At 39.8% G+C, this 17151-nt stretch overlaps 1 protein-coding gene across 1 annotated transcript; it reads left to right on the top strand.

The window, feature by feature from the left end:
* Window positions 1-3661: 3661 nt before the first annotated feature.
* KCNK5 (potassium channel, subfamily K, member 5) lies at window positions 3662-8249 on the top strand (the record flags this gene model as incomplete). The annotated part of the gene is made up of 4 exons (XM_009870222.1): window positions 3662-3779; window positions 5195-5361; window positions 6418-6586; window positions 7429-8249. Coding segments are annotated over 4 exons (1275 nt in total), but the record flags the coding sequence as incomplete, so codon positions are not given.
* Window positions 8250-17151: the final 8902 nt, after the last annotated feature.

Here is a 17151-nt window from a genome sequence, read left to right as displayed (position 1 = left end):
GATCTTTACATCCTCAAGAAAAGAACTTGAGAAAGAAGCAAAATTACTTCATGTTCCTTCAGAGTCATAAGTGAGGGCAAAGCCTAAGAGTCCTGTAAGGATGCACCCGTTACTGCGTTAATGGACTCGGCTTTTGGATGCAGCAGCCAGTGGTGGCTGTCCCTTCTGTACACGGTGATACTCTTGAGAGTAGAACTGGACGTGGGACGTGTTGGAGGGAGTCCAGCAAAGACTCACTGAGATGATCGAGGGACTGGCGGGTGCTCCAGTCCTCCTGTGAGGAAAGGCTGAGAGAGCTGGGACCGTTCAGCCCGGAGACGAAAAGGCTTGAGAGGCTCTTATCAATATATATGTTCAAATGGCATCTCAGTTTCTACTTGTTTTAAATGTCATCGGAAGATGCGTTAGTTTTGTGTGTGTCTTAAGTCTCCCTCTGCAATTGCAAGTCTGTTTCTTTTCAGCGCTAGCTCCAGGCACTCTAAATCTTCTTTTCCTTTTTCTTTTATGAAAGTGTATAATTGGAGTGATGGAGAGTGAGGGAGAAGATAGGATTTGATTTCTGGGCGGCAAAAATATTTGGAAAATAAAGTCCTGCCTTTATCAGCACAAACTATCATGAGGTAGGGTCTAAGGTGATGTGTAAGTTTTGAGTTTGTTACCAATTTTCAGCTTTTGAATTTGGGCATACTTGAAATGGCATTCTGTAAATGACTGCTTTCAAGATATTAAGAACATTTGTACCATCTACCCTCTTCTTTGTCTCCCTCCTTGTCCTTATTTTCCTGTCCAAAATGTATTTAGAGCAAATTTTCAGTAGTTTAAGAAATCCAGCACAGGAAACCTGCGTCATTCTGTATCCTAGCATAGGAAAATAAAGGCATCTCTGACATTGCCTAGCAGATTTACCAAGAAAAAAAAAAAAGCCAACCCATACTCACTGTTCAGTTATATAGGGTCCACTCGTGTTGTCTGAAGCCAAAATATTTCATTATTTCAGTATGGGCAAAAGTTAACAGTGCTTGGAAAGCAGCTACATATTTCCCACTGCACCAAGGCTATCGGAGCATGTTTTGTGGCCATCCTTGTTCTGCAGCTGGCATGCATGGAGTGTGTTCAGGCTTATTGCAGGCACAAAGTAACTTAAAAGACCAGGTTGTAGATCGTAGATAATTGTATGCTAATAGCAGAGAGCTGTGTGCAAATAGGGACTGCAAGAGGATTGGCAGCTTTGGCTAGAGAGTATCTGTGATTCTCTGTGTTGTTTATACCACTCAGAGACCCAGAAATGTTAACTGCCTGGCTGTGAAAGGCAGCACTGTACTGCTCAGTACAGCAGCTTCTTCCCCTCGAGTCTAGGCCCCCTTCACCCCTCCAGGTCTCAAACACTGGTGGATGTGAAGTAACGAGATGTACAGGGAAACTGAGCTCGGTAGCTCAGACTGGAGGTGGAGCGATGCAATGAGATAACGGCCCAGTGACAACAGAACCAGATACTCCGGTGTGTCTTATGAGATTGGTTGCTCCGTGAGGAAATAACACCACCATCACCAAAAACATCCAAGTGTGCTTTATAGCATGGAAAATGGCTGGAGGAGTTGTGTCTGGTTTAACATTAACTGCACTTGTTGCTGGACAGTGGAAGAAGTCAAGGCATCTTTTCAGGGATCACAGATGGTGTCTATAAGGTACTTTGGATGTCCTTTGGGACTTCTAGGAAGTTCTTCTACAGACCATAGCAGAAATGAGGTTTCTTTGATTGGTCTCTACTCAAATGAACTCTTGTGATCCATTGTAGCTGCCTCACTTTTTTTTTTTTTTTTTTTTTTTTCTTTTTTTTTTTTGGAGGGATGCATTCTGTGTTTGCTTGCCTGCTCTTGACTTGCCTGTTTTAGGGCTACTTCTCATTTCAATACTACTTTCTTATGGCAGACGACTGCCTTGATGAGAACTCTCTGTCTGCGCTTTCCTATCCAAAGCCTGCAGGCTATGGAAAGACACTGCATGCAGTTTTACACACACATTGAGATTACCAGCAGAAAAATCTAGTTCTGTAGTTTCATTCACTTTCAATGCTTCTCCTTTTATCTTCTTTAATAGCTTGTGTGTTGAAAGTGCATTTTTAATTAAATTGTTTGCATCTTGTATGTGCACAATACATTCACTTTGAGGGCATTTTTATTACAGTACGAGGGTGGTGATATGTAATAAGTCTCAAGAATAATTAAAACATGTGTTAACTTGTGTATGTTTTCTGTAGTGCTTTAACTTTGTGTTGACTCTCTGCTGGGTCCAAGATCAGATCTTAATCAAGCAGAAAGGAAGGGATGACAAAGGAAAGAACAGTCAGTGGTAGATAGCTCTAGGATCTTACCAGTTTAAGATAAACTTCACTTGTCATGTTTGTTTGTTTGTTTGTTTGTTCAAAAATAACTAAAGAAGTTTAGATATTTAGCTCAAGATAGTTTTTGTGTTCAACAGTTATTGAAGGGAAAAACACAGAAAGTGGGATGGTGTTATGAATCAACTTTTGTAGAGACTTCATTCACCTCTCCTGTATGTGGATGTAGCCTCGTTTTTTTTCAGGCAACCTTGGTAGCCTGAAGGGAAAAAAGCAGAGTAAACTGAGAAGGCTTTAAATACAGTGTAATATGACCGGAGCAAAGATTTCAATAACTTACTAAAGATTTCTAGGAGACAATATGAGAAATCACTTTTACTTTGGGGAGGTAGGAATATGTGTCAGAATCAGCAAGATGCATAGTTTTGATCTGAAACTTTGACTTTCTGAACTAAATAGTCATTAGTTTTTTTTATCAATCTATTTTCTACAGTCTAGTTTTGGAAAAGCAGAGGAGACTGGGTCTTCCAAGTCCTTTCCTATAGAAGGTGAAGTAGGTTAATAATTCTTACGCACCTGAAGACCTGAAGAGATGTTAAAAAAAATTGACTTGCTGAATCTATGGAAATGCCAGTAACTACACTTGCTTCCCCAAAACATTATAAATGAGTGCTTTGCATTCATTATGGGATACTAGATTCAGAGATAAAAAAGGGTCTTGATTCACGGACAGTGACTGGAGTCCTGTTGTATGAAATACTCTGGAAAAATGTTAATTTGTCTGTCTTTGAAAAGTACAACAGTTTTACGTTGGCTGGTAGAAGACTTGAGTTTGGTAGGGACAGCAGGTAAACTAACACTAATTGCACTAGGTTTGCCAAGAATTCTGTGACATCCTGCTCATACCCAAGTCGAGCTGAGGCATGTAACTGTTGTGAAATGGATAGTAGTTCTGAAGATGTCCCTAACATTAAACCAAATGGAAGAACTGCACCGGAGGTTAAATGCTAGTTCAGTCTGGAGGAGTGTTTGGCCTCTGGAAGAGATCCATTTATGTTAATCTGGTAAATCAAGTAAAAACTTATCTAATTAAACCCCCCTATTTAAATCGCAGAGCAGCTGCACTACTATGTCTTAAGTGAAGCAAGTTTTTAATATTTCATAAAATTATTGCTAGTGAGTATACTAATATAGCCTTCATGAAAAAACTTGAGTGATTATTTTGAAAGTGTGAACAAAGGGGGTGAAACCTGAGAGATGTAGACACATTTCATTTTTTTTCAGGCTGCCAGGATTTTCCAAGAATGACTGTAAACTGTTTTCTTACAGATTGTGTCAAATGCTGCTGGACAGGGGGTTGCCATCACTGGGAACAATACCTTCAACAACTGGAATTGGCCTAATGCTGTGATCTTTGCTGCTACTGTGATCACTACGATTGGTAAGTGTTTATTGCGTCAGCTTCCCTAACTGTAGTTTTTTGTATGCTCTACTGTGCTTGTACTCTTCCTTTTATGTTTCAAGCTAGTCATTGCGATACAGGCCCCATGGCTGGAGTTGCCTAGACTGTGTACTCACCTGCAGGTTCATTGAGTGGAGGGAAAAAAACAAAGCACTGTTTTTTGGTACTCTTGCTATGGGTATACAGAAGAGAAGCGTGTGCCTTTCCAGTAAGTAATGGATTCAAGGTGATGGTGGAGATGACTGGTGTCATTCCAGTTCCATTAACTCATGCACTTAAATTTCCAGATCATGAAATCTCAAAACAAAATGTTATGAAGCATTCCATTAACTAACATTTAAAGCATGTGCATATGAGTTTTTTTACAGCTGTCCTGTTACTCACATGCATCCTCTTAAACCACTGGATTTTCAGTGTTCTTGGCTTGTAGAACAATCTAGATTTTTTTTTATCTATCTCTTAAAGAAGGCAAAGTACAAGTGTTGTTTTCTAAACCTCAATATTGATTGGTGCTTGTAAAACCCTCTGCATTGACAGACTTCTTCCTCCTTTGATATATACAGATTTTCAGAGCTAAAAATCATCTGAATTCTGCTTTTACAGTCATGTCTTTGTTACATGGTATTGCCCTTGCTATACCTACCATGGAAAAAAACAGAAATGCAAAATAACCAGCGAAGTCTTACTGTTAAGCTGTATGCGGTATTGTGGTTTTCTTTATTATCTGAAGCTCGCATTACTCAGATTATAACTTATGGCAAAAAGTTGGAGATGGGGACATGCCTAAAGGACAAAGTTCTGTCAGAAGTTCAGAAAATAGGCTGCTGATTTTAGAGCCTGACTTTGTAACACCCTGTTGAGTTCCATGACCAGCAAAGAACTAAATTCAGTTGAAATACCTTGCTATGTCACAACTCACCTTGCACTTAATTCACAAACTCTTAGCCTGGTATGGTACCAGGTCACAAGTTAAGTGTGTGTAGTGCATCTTTCACATGGAAGCTAGATTCAGGATGAATTTTGAGCTTTCATTCTATGAAATTATTTCAGTTAAGTTTTTAAAATGCTGCTTAAGGTTGGGGAATCATTAGAAGTTTTGAGATGAGCTTTACTTCGTGTTTATCTCATCAACGAAAAGATGCACATAATCTAGAAAACACTTAAAATGCAGTAACCCTCTCAGCTTGCATTAATGGAATACACGTTTGCTCCAGTAGAATTGGAAGGCATACAGATCCAGAAGATCAGCTGGAGTAGACCAAAGCTCTTATGGATAGTGAAGTAAGGAGCATCTGATACAGCACAAGCCCACGCAATGTTGTTTTCTGCATAGGTAGAATTGCCTTGAATTCTCTGCAACAAGAACAGACCATGCACATACTGATCTCTTTTAGGTTACGGAAATGTTTCTCCAAAGACACCCGCGGGGCGTCTCTTCTGCATATTTTATGGGCTCTTTGGAGTTCCTCTCTGCTTGACATGGATCAGTGCTTTGGGGAAGTTCTTTGGAGGACGTGCCAAGAGGCTGGGCCAGTTTCTGACGAAAAGAGGAGTGAGCCTGGTAAGGAGCTTGCTTGTTTACCCTCATGCTATGTATTTTTAATGCATGAATTAAGCTTACACTTCCTAACTTACCTGTGATTCTTGGTAGCAGATGAACACTTGCACAAACACAAATTTTCCCAAATGGTGTTGCATAGAAATAACTTAAAGGGGGATTGGGTCTCATCTGTTGGTTCTGCAGGATATTTCAGCAGAATGAGATCTTGTTAGGAACCTTTGATACTAAATACAGATCTTGCAGCTTCCATGGAGACATGTTTCTTATCACATTAGAAACCTGTAGGACAAACATAAGTGAGGCTCTTTCATGGACATTCCATGCCAGCTCCTCTGGCACAGAAATAAGCTGTCCTGCTTTGTTCCCACCTGCTTCTATGCAAGGATGAGTGTTTCCTGCTGTGCAGTGAACCAGCTGGAAAATAATGTTTTGTTCTGAGTTCCCAGCTTTTGGGATTTTTTTTTTTGTTTGTGGCTTTTAATTTGTTTGTTTTTTTTTTCTTGATGGTGGTTTGTGTTTCCACACCACCACCCCCCTTCACCTTGAGTGAGTTGTATCTCAGTTCTAACTCTGTACAGAGATGGGAAGCAATGCAGTCACAGTGTGTGGAAAACAACGTGTGTGTGTGCAACTTTGTGCAGAGGTTGCGTGAGTGGCAAAGGGTGGGAAGCATAAATAGACAGAAGCATCTTAAACATTTCTGATCCTCTGTATTCAAATGAATAAAAAGAAAATTGGAGATGCTGACTGCTTTTTAGACTAGAGTGCTATGTCTGTATCCCATGCCTATTTATAAAATACCAAGGACTCCTTAAAATTTTCAAGAGTGTGAAAGAAAGCTATGAGAAAATAATTCTGTTTGAGCAAGTAGTTGTAAAAATAGTGAGTTCTGCATAAAGGAAAAAATGGTTGTGTGTTTACTTCAGTCAGTGGCTGATAAACTGTTAACACAAAACTCTGAGGTGTCTGATACTGTCAGATGATGCTTGATGTCATGGATGACAAAAGAAAACTTGGAAATCTTTCCCTGACTTTTTTATTCTTCTTTCTTTACAGAGGAAAGCACAAATTACATGCACAGCTATTTTTATTGTTTGGGGTGTCTTGGTCCATCTGGTTATTCCTCCCTTTGTCTTTATGGTGACTGAAGGATGGGATTACATCGAAGGCCTCTATTTCTCATTCATCACTATCACCACCATAGGATTTGGAGATTTTGTTGCTGGTCAGTAATCATGTTTTATATGTTATTTCACTATATGTAGAGTGTGACAATTCTGTTTCCAAACCCTAATTCAAAAAGGTGCTTTCTAGGCTTTTCCAAAACATTTTGCTGAACAGAAGAGTCATCTAAAGCTGGGTGCTGACCCAGTGGACTGGCTCTTGTATCTCGGTTTAGTTGCCTAAGGTCTTTGTTGGGCTAATTCTGGAGCCCAGTTCTGGAGTTTGTAATTTTTTCAGGTGACCCAGGTCCTTATTTCAGGCAAGGAGTTATCCTATCCACCACAATAGTTAAGCACCTTTGAATGGGATCCAGTATGCTGAGCAGGATGCATAAGCACTGGGCAACACTCTCTGTGCAGCTGTCAAGAACTAGTCAACAGGAAATGCTGAGCATACTAGTGCCTTGCTCCCAAAACTTGTCCTTCTCTGAAATGCACTGCCTTGTTCAAGGGCTTTGGAGATGGTCCTTGTAATTTGAATTGGAAATTGTTTTCTCAAGGAAGATACCTATATCCATACCTCAATGGCAGGGAGAAGGCTTATAATTTTCAAAGTGAAAAAAGTTCACTTTTATAGCTTACACTGCTGCAGTTTTATATTGTAGTCCAGTGGTCAGAATACATGCAGCCAAGAAGTGGAAAACCTAGGACCAATTTTTCGTTACAGAAGGGTTTCATATCCCCACCTACCACCTCTCAGAACAGTGTTCAAGCAACTAGGGTCTGTTAGTGTAGCAGTTCTCAGAGTCATAACTTCAAAGGTTTATTACCTGCAAGTCCTCTTTCATTAATGTGGTGTTTTGTTTTTTTGTTTTCTTTTGTTTTGTTTTTAAATTCTTTGTAGGTGTAAATCCAGATGCAAACTATCATGCCCTTTACAGATATTTTGTGGAGTTATGGATCTATCTGGGACTAGCTTGGCTTTCGCTCTTTGTTAACTGGAAGGTCAGTATGTTTGTAGAAGTCCACAAAGCAATCAAGAAACGGAGGAAAAAACGAAAAGAGTCATTTGACAACCATCCTCGGCCTAAAAAACCCCTTCAAATGGGTGCCTCAAAGGATGTCAACATTTTCAGCTTCCTTTCCAAGAAGGAAGAGACATACAATGATCTTATCAAGCAAATTGGGAAGAAGGCCCTGAAGACAAATGCTGACAAAATTATCAAAGTAGAAAATGCCAGACAAAATATGCAGAATGCCAGCATAGATGCACAGGTGACTTATATAAAGACAGAGTCGTTTGAGTATGAGGAAGCTTCCCTGGACATTCAGAATGGTCATGTGCTGAGACCCCTGCATGATAAACGTATTGGAGACAGCCCTCTAGAAGGAACCATGTTTGTAAACCAGCTAGACAGGATTAGTGAAGAAGAAGGTGAAGTGTGGGATTCCAGAGACTATCGACCCTTAATATTTGAGAATGCCAATATAACATTTGTAAATGAAGAAGATGATGAAGAGGAAGATATCTCAGATGATGAGGAAACGTCAAAATCCTCCATGGATGATAATCTTGCAGAGGAATCTGAAACTGCAAAAAAACTGGTAAAATTCCCATCCTCTGATGAATCTACCTTTACCAATAACGAGCTAGAACTTTCTGTGCCTTATGAACAACTGATGAATGAATATAATACAGTAAGCAATGTCAAGGCTGCAACGTGAAGCGTGTTTGACAATGGTTTTCTGAAAGTGGTCAGTGCATATTGAACAAATTAACACGGCAAGGAGAAAAGCGTGTTTTTGCAGCTTCTCCTGTCTCTTTGAAAATGAAAGCAAGTCCCAAACTTATAAACTCCAGTGTCCTTTTCCCACCCTAATTTGGTTTCATCAGCTTTGCTTATCTGAAAAACTTGTAAAATAACAGTTGAATTTAGAATCCTCCTCCTTCTTGGGATTTTATGGTTCTTGAACAAAGTAGAAAAGAGAAGACTAGTTAATACACTGGACCTGCTCTGCGTTTATGCATTTCAATGATTAATTAGTTTCAGAGTGTAAATGTACTGTTGCAGAGAGACTGTTTTGGGCATGAAATGTGTTCGGTTACTCCATTAGCCTTCACCTCTGAAAACCTGGATTTGAATCCAGCTTGGATTGCCAATGAAACCAAGGGGTTTGCTTTTCATTTTAAGCTGCCCATTGTTAAGTTGCTATCGGAAAAAAAATGGTGCAACCACTGGTTGTACTTTATGAGAAACCTTAGATGCACAGATCTGAGCTGAGGTGCACTGGCAGACTGAGGAGGAAGCTTCTGAAACATCTGTCTAGAATACGCCAGTGCTTGTCAGATTATAGTGAATTGTAATTTCATAAATAAAACGTTAAAATTAAAAGTTCCAAAGGAATGGATTGAGAAGGAGCCCTCTAACAAGAAAGAATCATCCAGGATGAAGCTCACCGATTGGACTGCTACACTGCACTTCATCCCCAGAACTGTTAAAGTGACTGGATGACCTGTTGATCAAAGCATGTATGAGCACAAGCAGGATGCAATGAATTTTTTAATGTTGAAAGTGTCCTTCCACTGTCCATTTCCTAGAGGAAATACTTGAATGAACCTTATACAGTATCTGTGTACAGGTGAAGTTTTACTGACGCTGTTCTTCTGAGGAAAAAATCGCCTTGGGAGGTACAGAAATTCTCCAAATGCCCTAATGCCTGTCAAAAGGGACCTGTACCACTGCTGTTGCAGACCAGTGGGTGCAGTGTGTTAGTCAGTATTGTTGTTTGGTGTTCCTCCCTGCCTTGGTACTTCAGACTACGCTTGAACGAGAGATGAATTTTGAAACAGTTGATTACACTTTGGTTTAAAGTTTGACCTGTGTGAGTATACAATGGTTATTCTGTCCCACTTTCAAGAAGGCTGGGCAATGTCAAATCTTGTCAAACTGAGATGTGATCAAGCGATTTCAGGCCGTAAGGCACTTGTAAAAAAGCAACTTTGGCTCTAAGCTCCTGAAAGTATTACCTTTTGGCTTGGACATGGGCTTCTCATTGAGAAGGAAGTATGTCTCTTCATGACTTTTATGCCTGAATTGTTTTGGCTACAAAGAAAATTATACCATGGTTCTATTTTTCTTTCTTTTTCCATATCTATGTGTTAACTCTGACAACTCTTTCAAATGAGGCTCTTGATTACATGTTGGCAAATGGTAATTGACTTCAGATGTATCCAATATACTTGGAACAGAAAATAGCCAAGACCTCTGAACCTTAACATGTCAAGTTCTGTTGTTCTGTTTAGTTTTACAGTATTTAAGTTATTGCAGTATGTCCAAAGCTTCCAAAGTCAGTGAACAGTTAAAAGTTGTCTCATTCTCATTTTCGGTGTAATGCTGGCAGACGCACTAGCTCTGTAAGAAGAGCTTATGGAATCTTGCTGTGCTAATCTTTAATTACTAGCTATTTCTAATAACTGAATCTTGGCTGTGGCCAAGGAGGACATATGGGAAACCGTCTCTCTGGTTGGATAGCCTATGGATGGGAAGTTTTGAAGTCATCTGCTGGGAAACAAGGGACTGTACTTATATTTTTTTCAGAATTTTCCATGTACATGACTTTTTTTTCAAACAGAAAGTGAACACAAGGCTAGGGGCTACCCTGTTATACTGACAAAAACGTGGATTTAACATCGCTAGATTTGGTAGATAATCCGTATTTCATGATAACATTGCTGAAGAGAGATTCTAATTTGAAATCAAACTTTATTTATATTACTACTATTTGGAGCAGGAGTGGCTGGATGAATTTGACTTGTATCTAACAGGAAAGAGGGAGAGGCCCTATTGAGAAGATTCTGATTCGCTTCTAATCGACACCCCCACCCCCATTGTTTTAAAATTACTCCAGGCCCTTCAGGTATATCTGTATATATGAAGGGCGGTCATTGACAGCTATACCTTGTAACTGTATGAAATGGTAGGTAAGACTACATGCAGGGTACACAGTACGCAAGTCTAGCCTTCTCTCCTTTTTCTTTTTAAAGTGCACATTAAAACAAAATGGGAAAGCACTCCATATAGCTTTTGTTGTCCTCCAACTTGTCTTCCGTTATTGATGCAAAGATCAAAGTTTTACTGACAGTTTAGAAAGCTATGGGACAGTGAGGAGAGAAAAGGCTTGCTGAAAGTGCATGAAATGGAAAGGTCCAATCTTCATTCAAGAAAAAATAAAAAGAAAATATTTCTCTTTAATACAGAAATAATATAACCCAGACACTTGGCTGGGCTGCTTTGATTAGGAGGGGATGTTGCACACTGGAACCCAGACTCTGTTCTCCGTGGCGAAGTGCACTTGTGCACCAGAGCTGAGAGTGGATGGGATCTGTTTTGTATTATCAAGTTAGATGTAGCTCTCTGGCCTTTCCCAGTGTAGTCAGCATAGACTCAGCCTGCACAATAAGTATCATGGGATTTAAAGCAAGAGTTTAAATTTATTAAAACAAAGTAGAGTTTTCCTGCTTGTTTGGGAAACATGATCGCACCTCACAAAACTGTTTCTCAAGACATCCCACCGTGTGCCTTAACGTGATCTTAACACTGGGAAAAAATTCCTCTTTACACAGGGGACAGCACAATTGGTTTCGTTAAGCCCTACTTGTTTTCAGTGTTTTGGAGGGGTTTACTTGGCATATAGCTTTGATATTGGCACTGTCCAAAAAGTTGAGCCATTTCCCAGGGTTTTTAAAATTGTGGTGCCATCTTGGAAACGCCAAAGTGCTAAGCAAGACAGCTTTTTGCCTGCCTGTCTTCCATGTCTTAATAAAAGCAGCTGCCTGGGGATCTGCATTAATGTCTCTCTGCCTTTAGATTCACATATAGTGAGTTAGAGGGCTGTCCCGTCTGGATTTTGAACCGTTCAGTCCCAAAAAGTGCCTCTGAGTGAATTTCCTAGTGCTGCTTGGTAAGGTCTTGTAATTATTTCAAATTATCTGGTCAATCTGGAAACACTTTATTTGGATGCCATATAAGATTTCATTTGGCTAACTGATAATCTTAACAGCTCTGTTCATGCTGTGGAACTGGTTTTATAGGTGAGACAGATTTCTTCCTGGAAAGAGAGGAATGGGGATTTTTTTTTCTTAAAAAACAAAAAAAAAGCTTAAAAACACATATAAGGAAGGAATGAATAGAAGTGGAAACTCTTCTTTCTAGCAGTTATATTTACAGTCATATCACGTGAAGCATGGGTCCACTTTCACAGTATGAACTTACTAATTTTGTCAGGATGAGCCAGTACTTTAAAATGTTTTTGTTTATTTTTTTTTTTTTAAAAATTAAAATCCTGAATTATGACGATTGAAGTATGTCTCTGCAATGCCCTTTTAAGTGTTTTGGACTATGTGACCCCATCCTTCATGACATCATTTTGACATCTCTTGGTTTTGTCTTGTGCTATTGAAGCCTATTTTTACCAGAAAGACATAATTTTCCGATGCATATCTCACAGCAGGCAGCCTAACACATCTAATACACTGGTACGAAATCACTGAGGAAGTACAAAACGTGGTGTGTTAAATTTTTATGTGCTAACAATTTGTGAATCTGTTGCTGGCACCAGATGTCACAAAACATGCAGAAATAAAACCATAGACTGATAACAAATCCATGGTGACACAGTTCTATATGTTGAGATTTTTTTTTTTTTTCCTCCAGTTGATCTGGTAGAGTGTGTGTAGGGACAGACAAGCATCACTGGTGTGGACAGAAAAAGCAATATACAAGTTTGTTGACCTAAACAAAGAAACCCCAAGAACTTGTCTGTAGACTTGTAATTTTTTGTGTATTGTGGGACTCATTCCATTTGTGATGGATTTACCTTTTAAAAGATGAGCTTGTCTTTTATACAGCTTTTGAAGTTTGTACAGTTCTAACTCTTATCACTCCATAATATGCCTGTCTGTTCTTTGTTGCTGATTGTCACTGGAATCACACTGTATGTAAATATTTGTTAAGTCTTTGTAAAATGTAATTTATTTTAATATTTTGCAATAAAAATTTTACAATTTATCCTCTCTCTCATGAGGAGAATGGCGATCAAGATTTGAGATATTTTTTACAACTCCCTTGCATTTGTAACGCACCCAGTAGATGAAACTGGTCCTGGTTCAAAGAATTTGAAGGTAAGGAGCCAATAAAGCAAGTTGTTTTATGCAAACAGATGCTTGTACTTGTATGGGGTATTGATGACTTCAGTTCAATGGCATCTGGTCTTCAATTAGACACAGCGTAGCAGAGTATTATTCAATGAGGATACTGGACAGCTGTTGCAAGATAAACAAAAGTTGATTCTAGGAGCGTGGTTTCTTCGGGGGACTGTTTTTGAACAAGATGCACTGAGACAGGAAGTGTTACGATTGATCAGTACTACAATAAAATAAAATGGGTGCTTATGACTGCTATCTGAATCTTATGCCAGAGTTATTAAAGTATCTCGTGTAGCTGTTTATGAAATTTGACAAAGTTTTTAGCAGGAGTGCTCACAATTTTGCAGGCTAGTATTTGCAGACTTTCAACTCCAGCAGTTTTCTCAAAAACACCTTGGAAAATAGGTAACTACTTACTTTAGTGGGTTTCAAAACGTGACTTGGTGTTACCCATGACAGAGATGAGGCCATCTGCAGAAATTGGGATAACCTCAGCGTGAGGGAGAAGAGACTAAACCTTAGGCTTTAGGTGGTTGAGTGAAATCGCTGAGGCATGAGCTAGGAAAATGAGGAGATGCATAGGCACAGGAGGGGAAGGGTGGATGCTATCGGGATTTGAGTAAGGTAGCCAATCTCCACATCTTTCTCCAGTCCTGCAACAGAGGGGTGTAGTGGAGGACGAGGAGGAAGAGGTGCTGGACAAGTGACTGATGTCAAAAGCAACTGAAGAGGGAGGTGGGATCCTCTCATATTGCTGAGGGCAGGACAGAACATGGAGTCTGGTAAGCACCTGCTAACACTTCTCTCCAGAAGGCTGGAGCCCAGAAACCGTTTATGTTTTGCCCTCTGTATTTTAGTAGAGTGTTAGTAATTAATAGGGGGTAGAGTGGCAAGAAGTAGGAAAACAGGATAAACCCGTATCTGTTAAGCACCTGTTCTTATGGTCCATGCCTGGCTGCAGGTTCCTCTGTACACAATAGCTTAAAAGATAAAATCGCAGGCCAGCTGACACTTAAACCAACGGAAATCTTTTCAGTGAACGCTTATCATAGGTCTTTACAACGCGTGGTGCACCATGATAGCAGCAACCTGCAGTTCATAGGAATGGAGAACTCAAGCCTTTAATTATGGGAGATGAAGAGGGTGACATGGCAGGTAGAGAGTTCCCATTCAGGACCGTTTTACACAGGCAAGAGCTACTTCACTCCCTTGAGGGCAATTTCCTGTAGCTGAACCTAAGTCCTGAAGAACCTGTAACACATCTACTTCAACTTTTATGCAAGGACCTCTGAGGAGATGGGGGAGTTCTGTTGCCATATAGTTTGAGCAGGAAGAATTTTCTTTATTAAATCCATTACTTATACCTTGTACCTTTCACCAAGGATTGTGAGGTTTTTGTTTGGTTTTTTTTTTTAGGTGTTTTTTTTTTCCCAGCCTCAACCACCCCATGGTAAGATAAGTAATACAGCAATATTTAAGAATACAAGGTTGGGCTGAGCACAGCACCCCTTAGATTTTGGCTTCTACTTGTTCCAGAAAGCCCTCAAAGACCTCCACTGACCTGCACACAGACTGGGCCGTTTCCATGTACCCTGCCTGGCTTCACAGCGTAATTGCTGGCTCTGGCTTTATTTGGACTCCATGCCTGTGGAACCAGGAGAAGCAACGGGTGGTGAGGAGCGAACCCAGCCCTGCCAGGGGCGATGCATCTTGCTGAGAGTGAACCCGTGACTTTGCCTTTCCCTGGCAGGCCCTTAACTCTCCACTCAGGTATGTTCGTCGCCTACAGGTCTTGTGCAGCCAGGGCTACTTGAGGGGCTTGCTGAAGGATTTTACTTTCTTATTGGCAGATGCCTTCTGTGATGCAGCGGATGTAACTCCTGACTCGGGGCATGTGGGCAAAGTCTCAACGGGGAAAAGGGGTGCACTACTTACTGAGCTTTACTGCCTTGGTTTCCATCTTGGCTCGCAAGAAAACCAGACTCTTAAGGGGCAGGGTTTTTTCTGGGGTGATGTTTTATGGAATCATGGATAGGTGTCCAAGCAGGTGTTTTGTCTCTCAGCATGAAAACAAATTCAACCAGTGGTTATCTCAGACTACACAGCCACCCCAGTACAGGGAGGGGTAATGAGACTGAGCACAGAGGTCCAGAACAAAACATCCACAAAACTTCAGCATGCTGATGAAGGAAATTTGCGATTTGACATCAGAAGGCCTTATCTGGAAAGGAAGATTTGAGGTGGACTGGGGTGCTGGGGGAATTATCCTGCAGGGAGGCTCCCTGAAAGCCAGGTAACGTGCTCTAGTTAGGAGGGCTTCCTCTGACACCATGTTCCCAAATACAGCCTATAGCCAGAACTCCTAGTTAAAAATAATAATAAAAATTACAAAAAATGTACTGACATATGAGAAATATTCAGATAGAAATATGTTAATAATAATTTCTGATTGTACAAGTTGAACTGAAAACAACTGTCAACAAAAGAGGTTTAGTTTTTTTAGAAGGTTTTTATGGGTTGCTAGAAGTTGCCTCCTTACTGTTGCTCCTTGCTGCTCATAGGAAAGAGTAGAAGATGGTTTCAACTCACTCTTCATATTTTGACAGTAATGTTGCTTTCTATGTGGAGGAAGTTGTGGAAAATGCACCCTGGCCCCCTTTTCTCCTTACTAGAGTGAGGCTATAAATGACAGAAAAGCAGAACAAAAAACCTGAAAATATGAATTCAGAAATTGAGATGAGAGGATTAAAATACAAAATATCTGAAGTAAAAGTTAATGTTTTTCCCACAGAGATTATTTGAAATTTCCCATGCTAATCTTTAATAAAATTCTTTTGGATACTTTTGCAAATACGCCAAGCGAAAGTACTTGTGTTTTCCAATTAATACTATGTATTATTTATTCAGAGAAAGCACACAAGTACTTTGTCAAACTGTTAATCTTATTTGAATGCCAAAGCAGGGTGTGGCACCATGATATGCCTTTTAATTGTAAGGAGAATTAATGTACTCTATGAATGACCGTAGTCCCACAATGAAAGCAAAAATCCTGTTCAAGGCATGTCAACAGCTTTGCACCATTCTGCAGACTTATGACTTTGGGTACTTGTAGTTTACATTTTTGTTTACCTAGTTAAGTTTCTGGGTGTGTAAAGAGGTATCATAATTCATAATGTTGCTATGATCAGAGACAATAATCCACTTGTGTGCTTACTTGTGGGTTGGGCTCTACCCATACTGGTGTAAATGCTCATTCCTATATACTCCTCGTTGCTGGGAAGAACTATGAAATATGTGCGTGCAAATGTGAAATAAATTGTTGAAACGTTGAAATAGAAGTCACAAGCTTTGGAAGCTGGAGGATAAGTATTTATTCATAAAACTGTGTTGTCCTGCTCGAGCAACCTTCATATTTGTTGCATGTGGGTTGTACATTGGCAGTCAGCAAAAAGTAAAGGAACAAATCAAGGCTTGAGACACAGACAACCTGTTAATATTTTTCTGTTCCTCTCAGCCTGGGATTATTGCCAAGGCCATCTCTGGCATGGCTGGAAAGGAAGGAAAAATAGTAAGCTAACAGGTCTGCTTTTTAATTGCTGATTAGAATGGGAAATGAACACAAATGCAGGAGTAAGCAATATGCCTTGAACATCAGGGGGACACTGCCCTCTTTGTCTGGTTTTGTGGCTGTCAGTTTTTAATAAACGGTACAAAATTGGTGGCTTAACTCAAAACGTGAAAGGTTTGCAAGAGGGACTTTCTTTAAGGAAGAAGACCCAGGTTTTATGATTTCTTCTATGCTGTGTTTGTTCAGAAGGTGAAGTTATTTAAATTAATCTAAAATACCAGATTAGATTCAGAGATGTGCAGTAGGGATCAGATGAAGGCAAGAGGTAAAACAAATACTTTTTAAATTTACCCTCAAAGTTCTTTGTAGTTCTGTGGTATAGGTTCTCTATCCTTTACAGCTGCTTAAATTAAGGAGAGAGCCTGACATTTAGCCCCCACTGATAAACTCAGCATGTCAGTGAAACAAAGTTAAAGGGATGTGGTCTTGAACTGAGAGCAATTTGTTTTCAGGGTAAGAGACAAAATTTCTATCGAGTACTGGGAGAAATCAGAGACTCAACACTATAATAAGCTGAGGAATCAGTTACTTGTCAGGATATTTGCTCTAAACCACTAGGAAATAAGTTTTCTGGCAAATAATTCCAAACAGTTTTCTGAAGATGTTGTCTGGCCAAGTGATACCTACTTCTCTGAGGGATTTTATTTCTATGAGGTTTATCAGTAGCTGGAAAGTATAATCTTATGGAGGCATAATAGCTGAAAGCTGCAAAATCTGTAGGAAAGAACTGGCAGCCTGTTAAAATGTGTAGGTTTGAGACAGACTTTTTCTTTCAGAGAGTGTATTAAAAGTAA

The sequence above is a fragment of the Apaloderma vittatum genome, unplaced genomic scaffold (genome assembly GCF_000703405.1).
Source record: "Apaloderma vittatum isolate BGI_N311 unplaced genomic scaffold, ASM70340v1 scaffold40135, whole genome shotgun sequence".
Classification (NCBI taxonomy): Eukaryota; Metazoa; Chordata; class Aves; order Trogoniformes; family Trogonidae; genus Apaloderma; species Apaloderma vittatum.
Note: the sequence above shows the minus strand (reverse complement) of the source record. Positions and strands in the feature narration are given on the sequence as shown.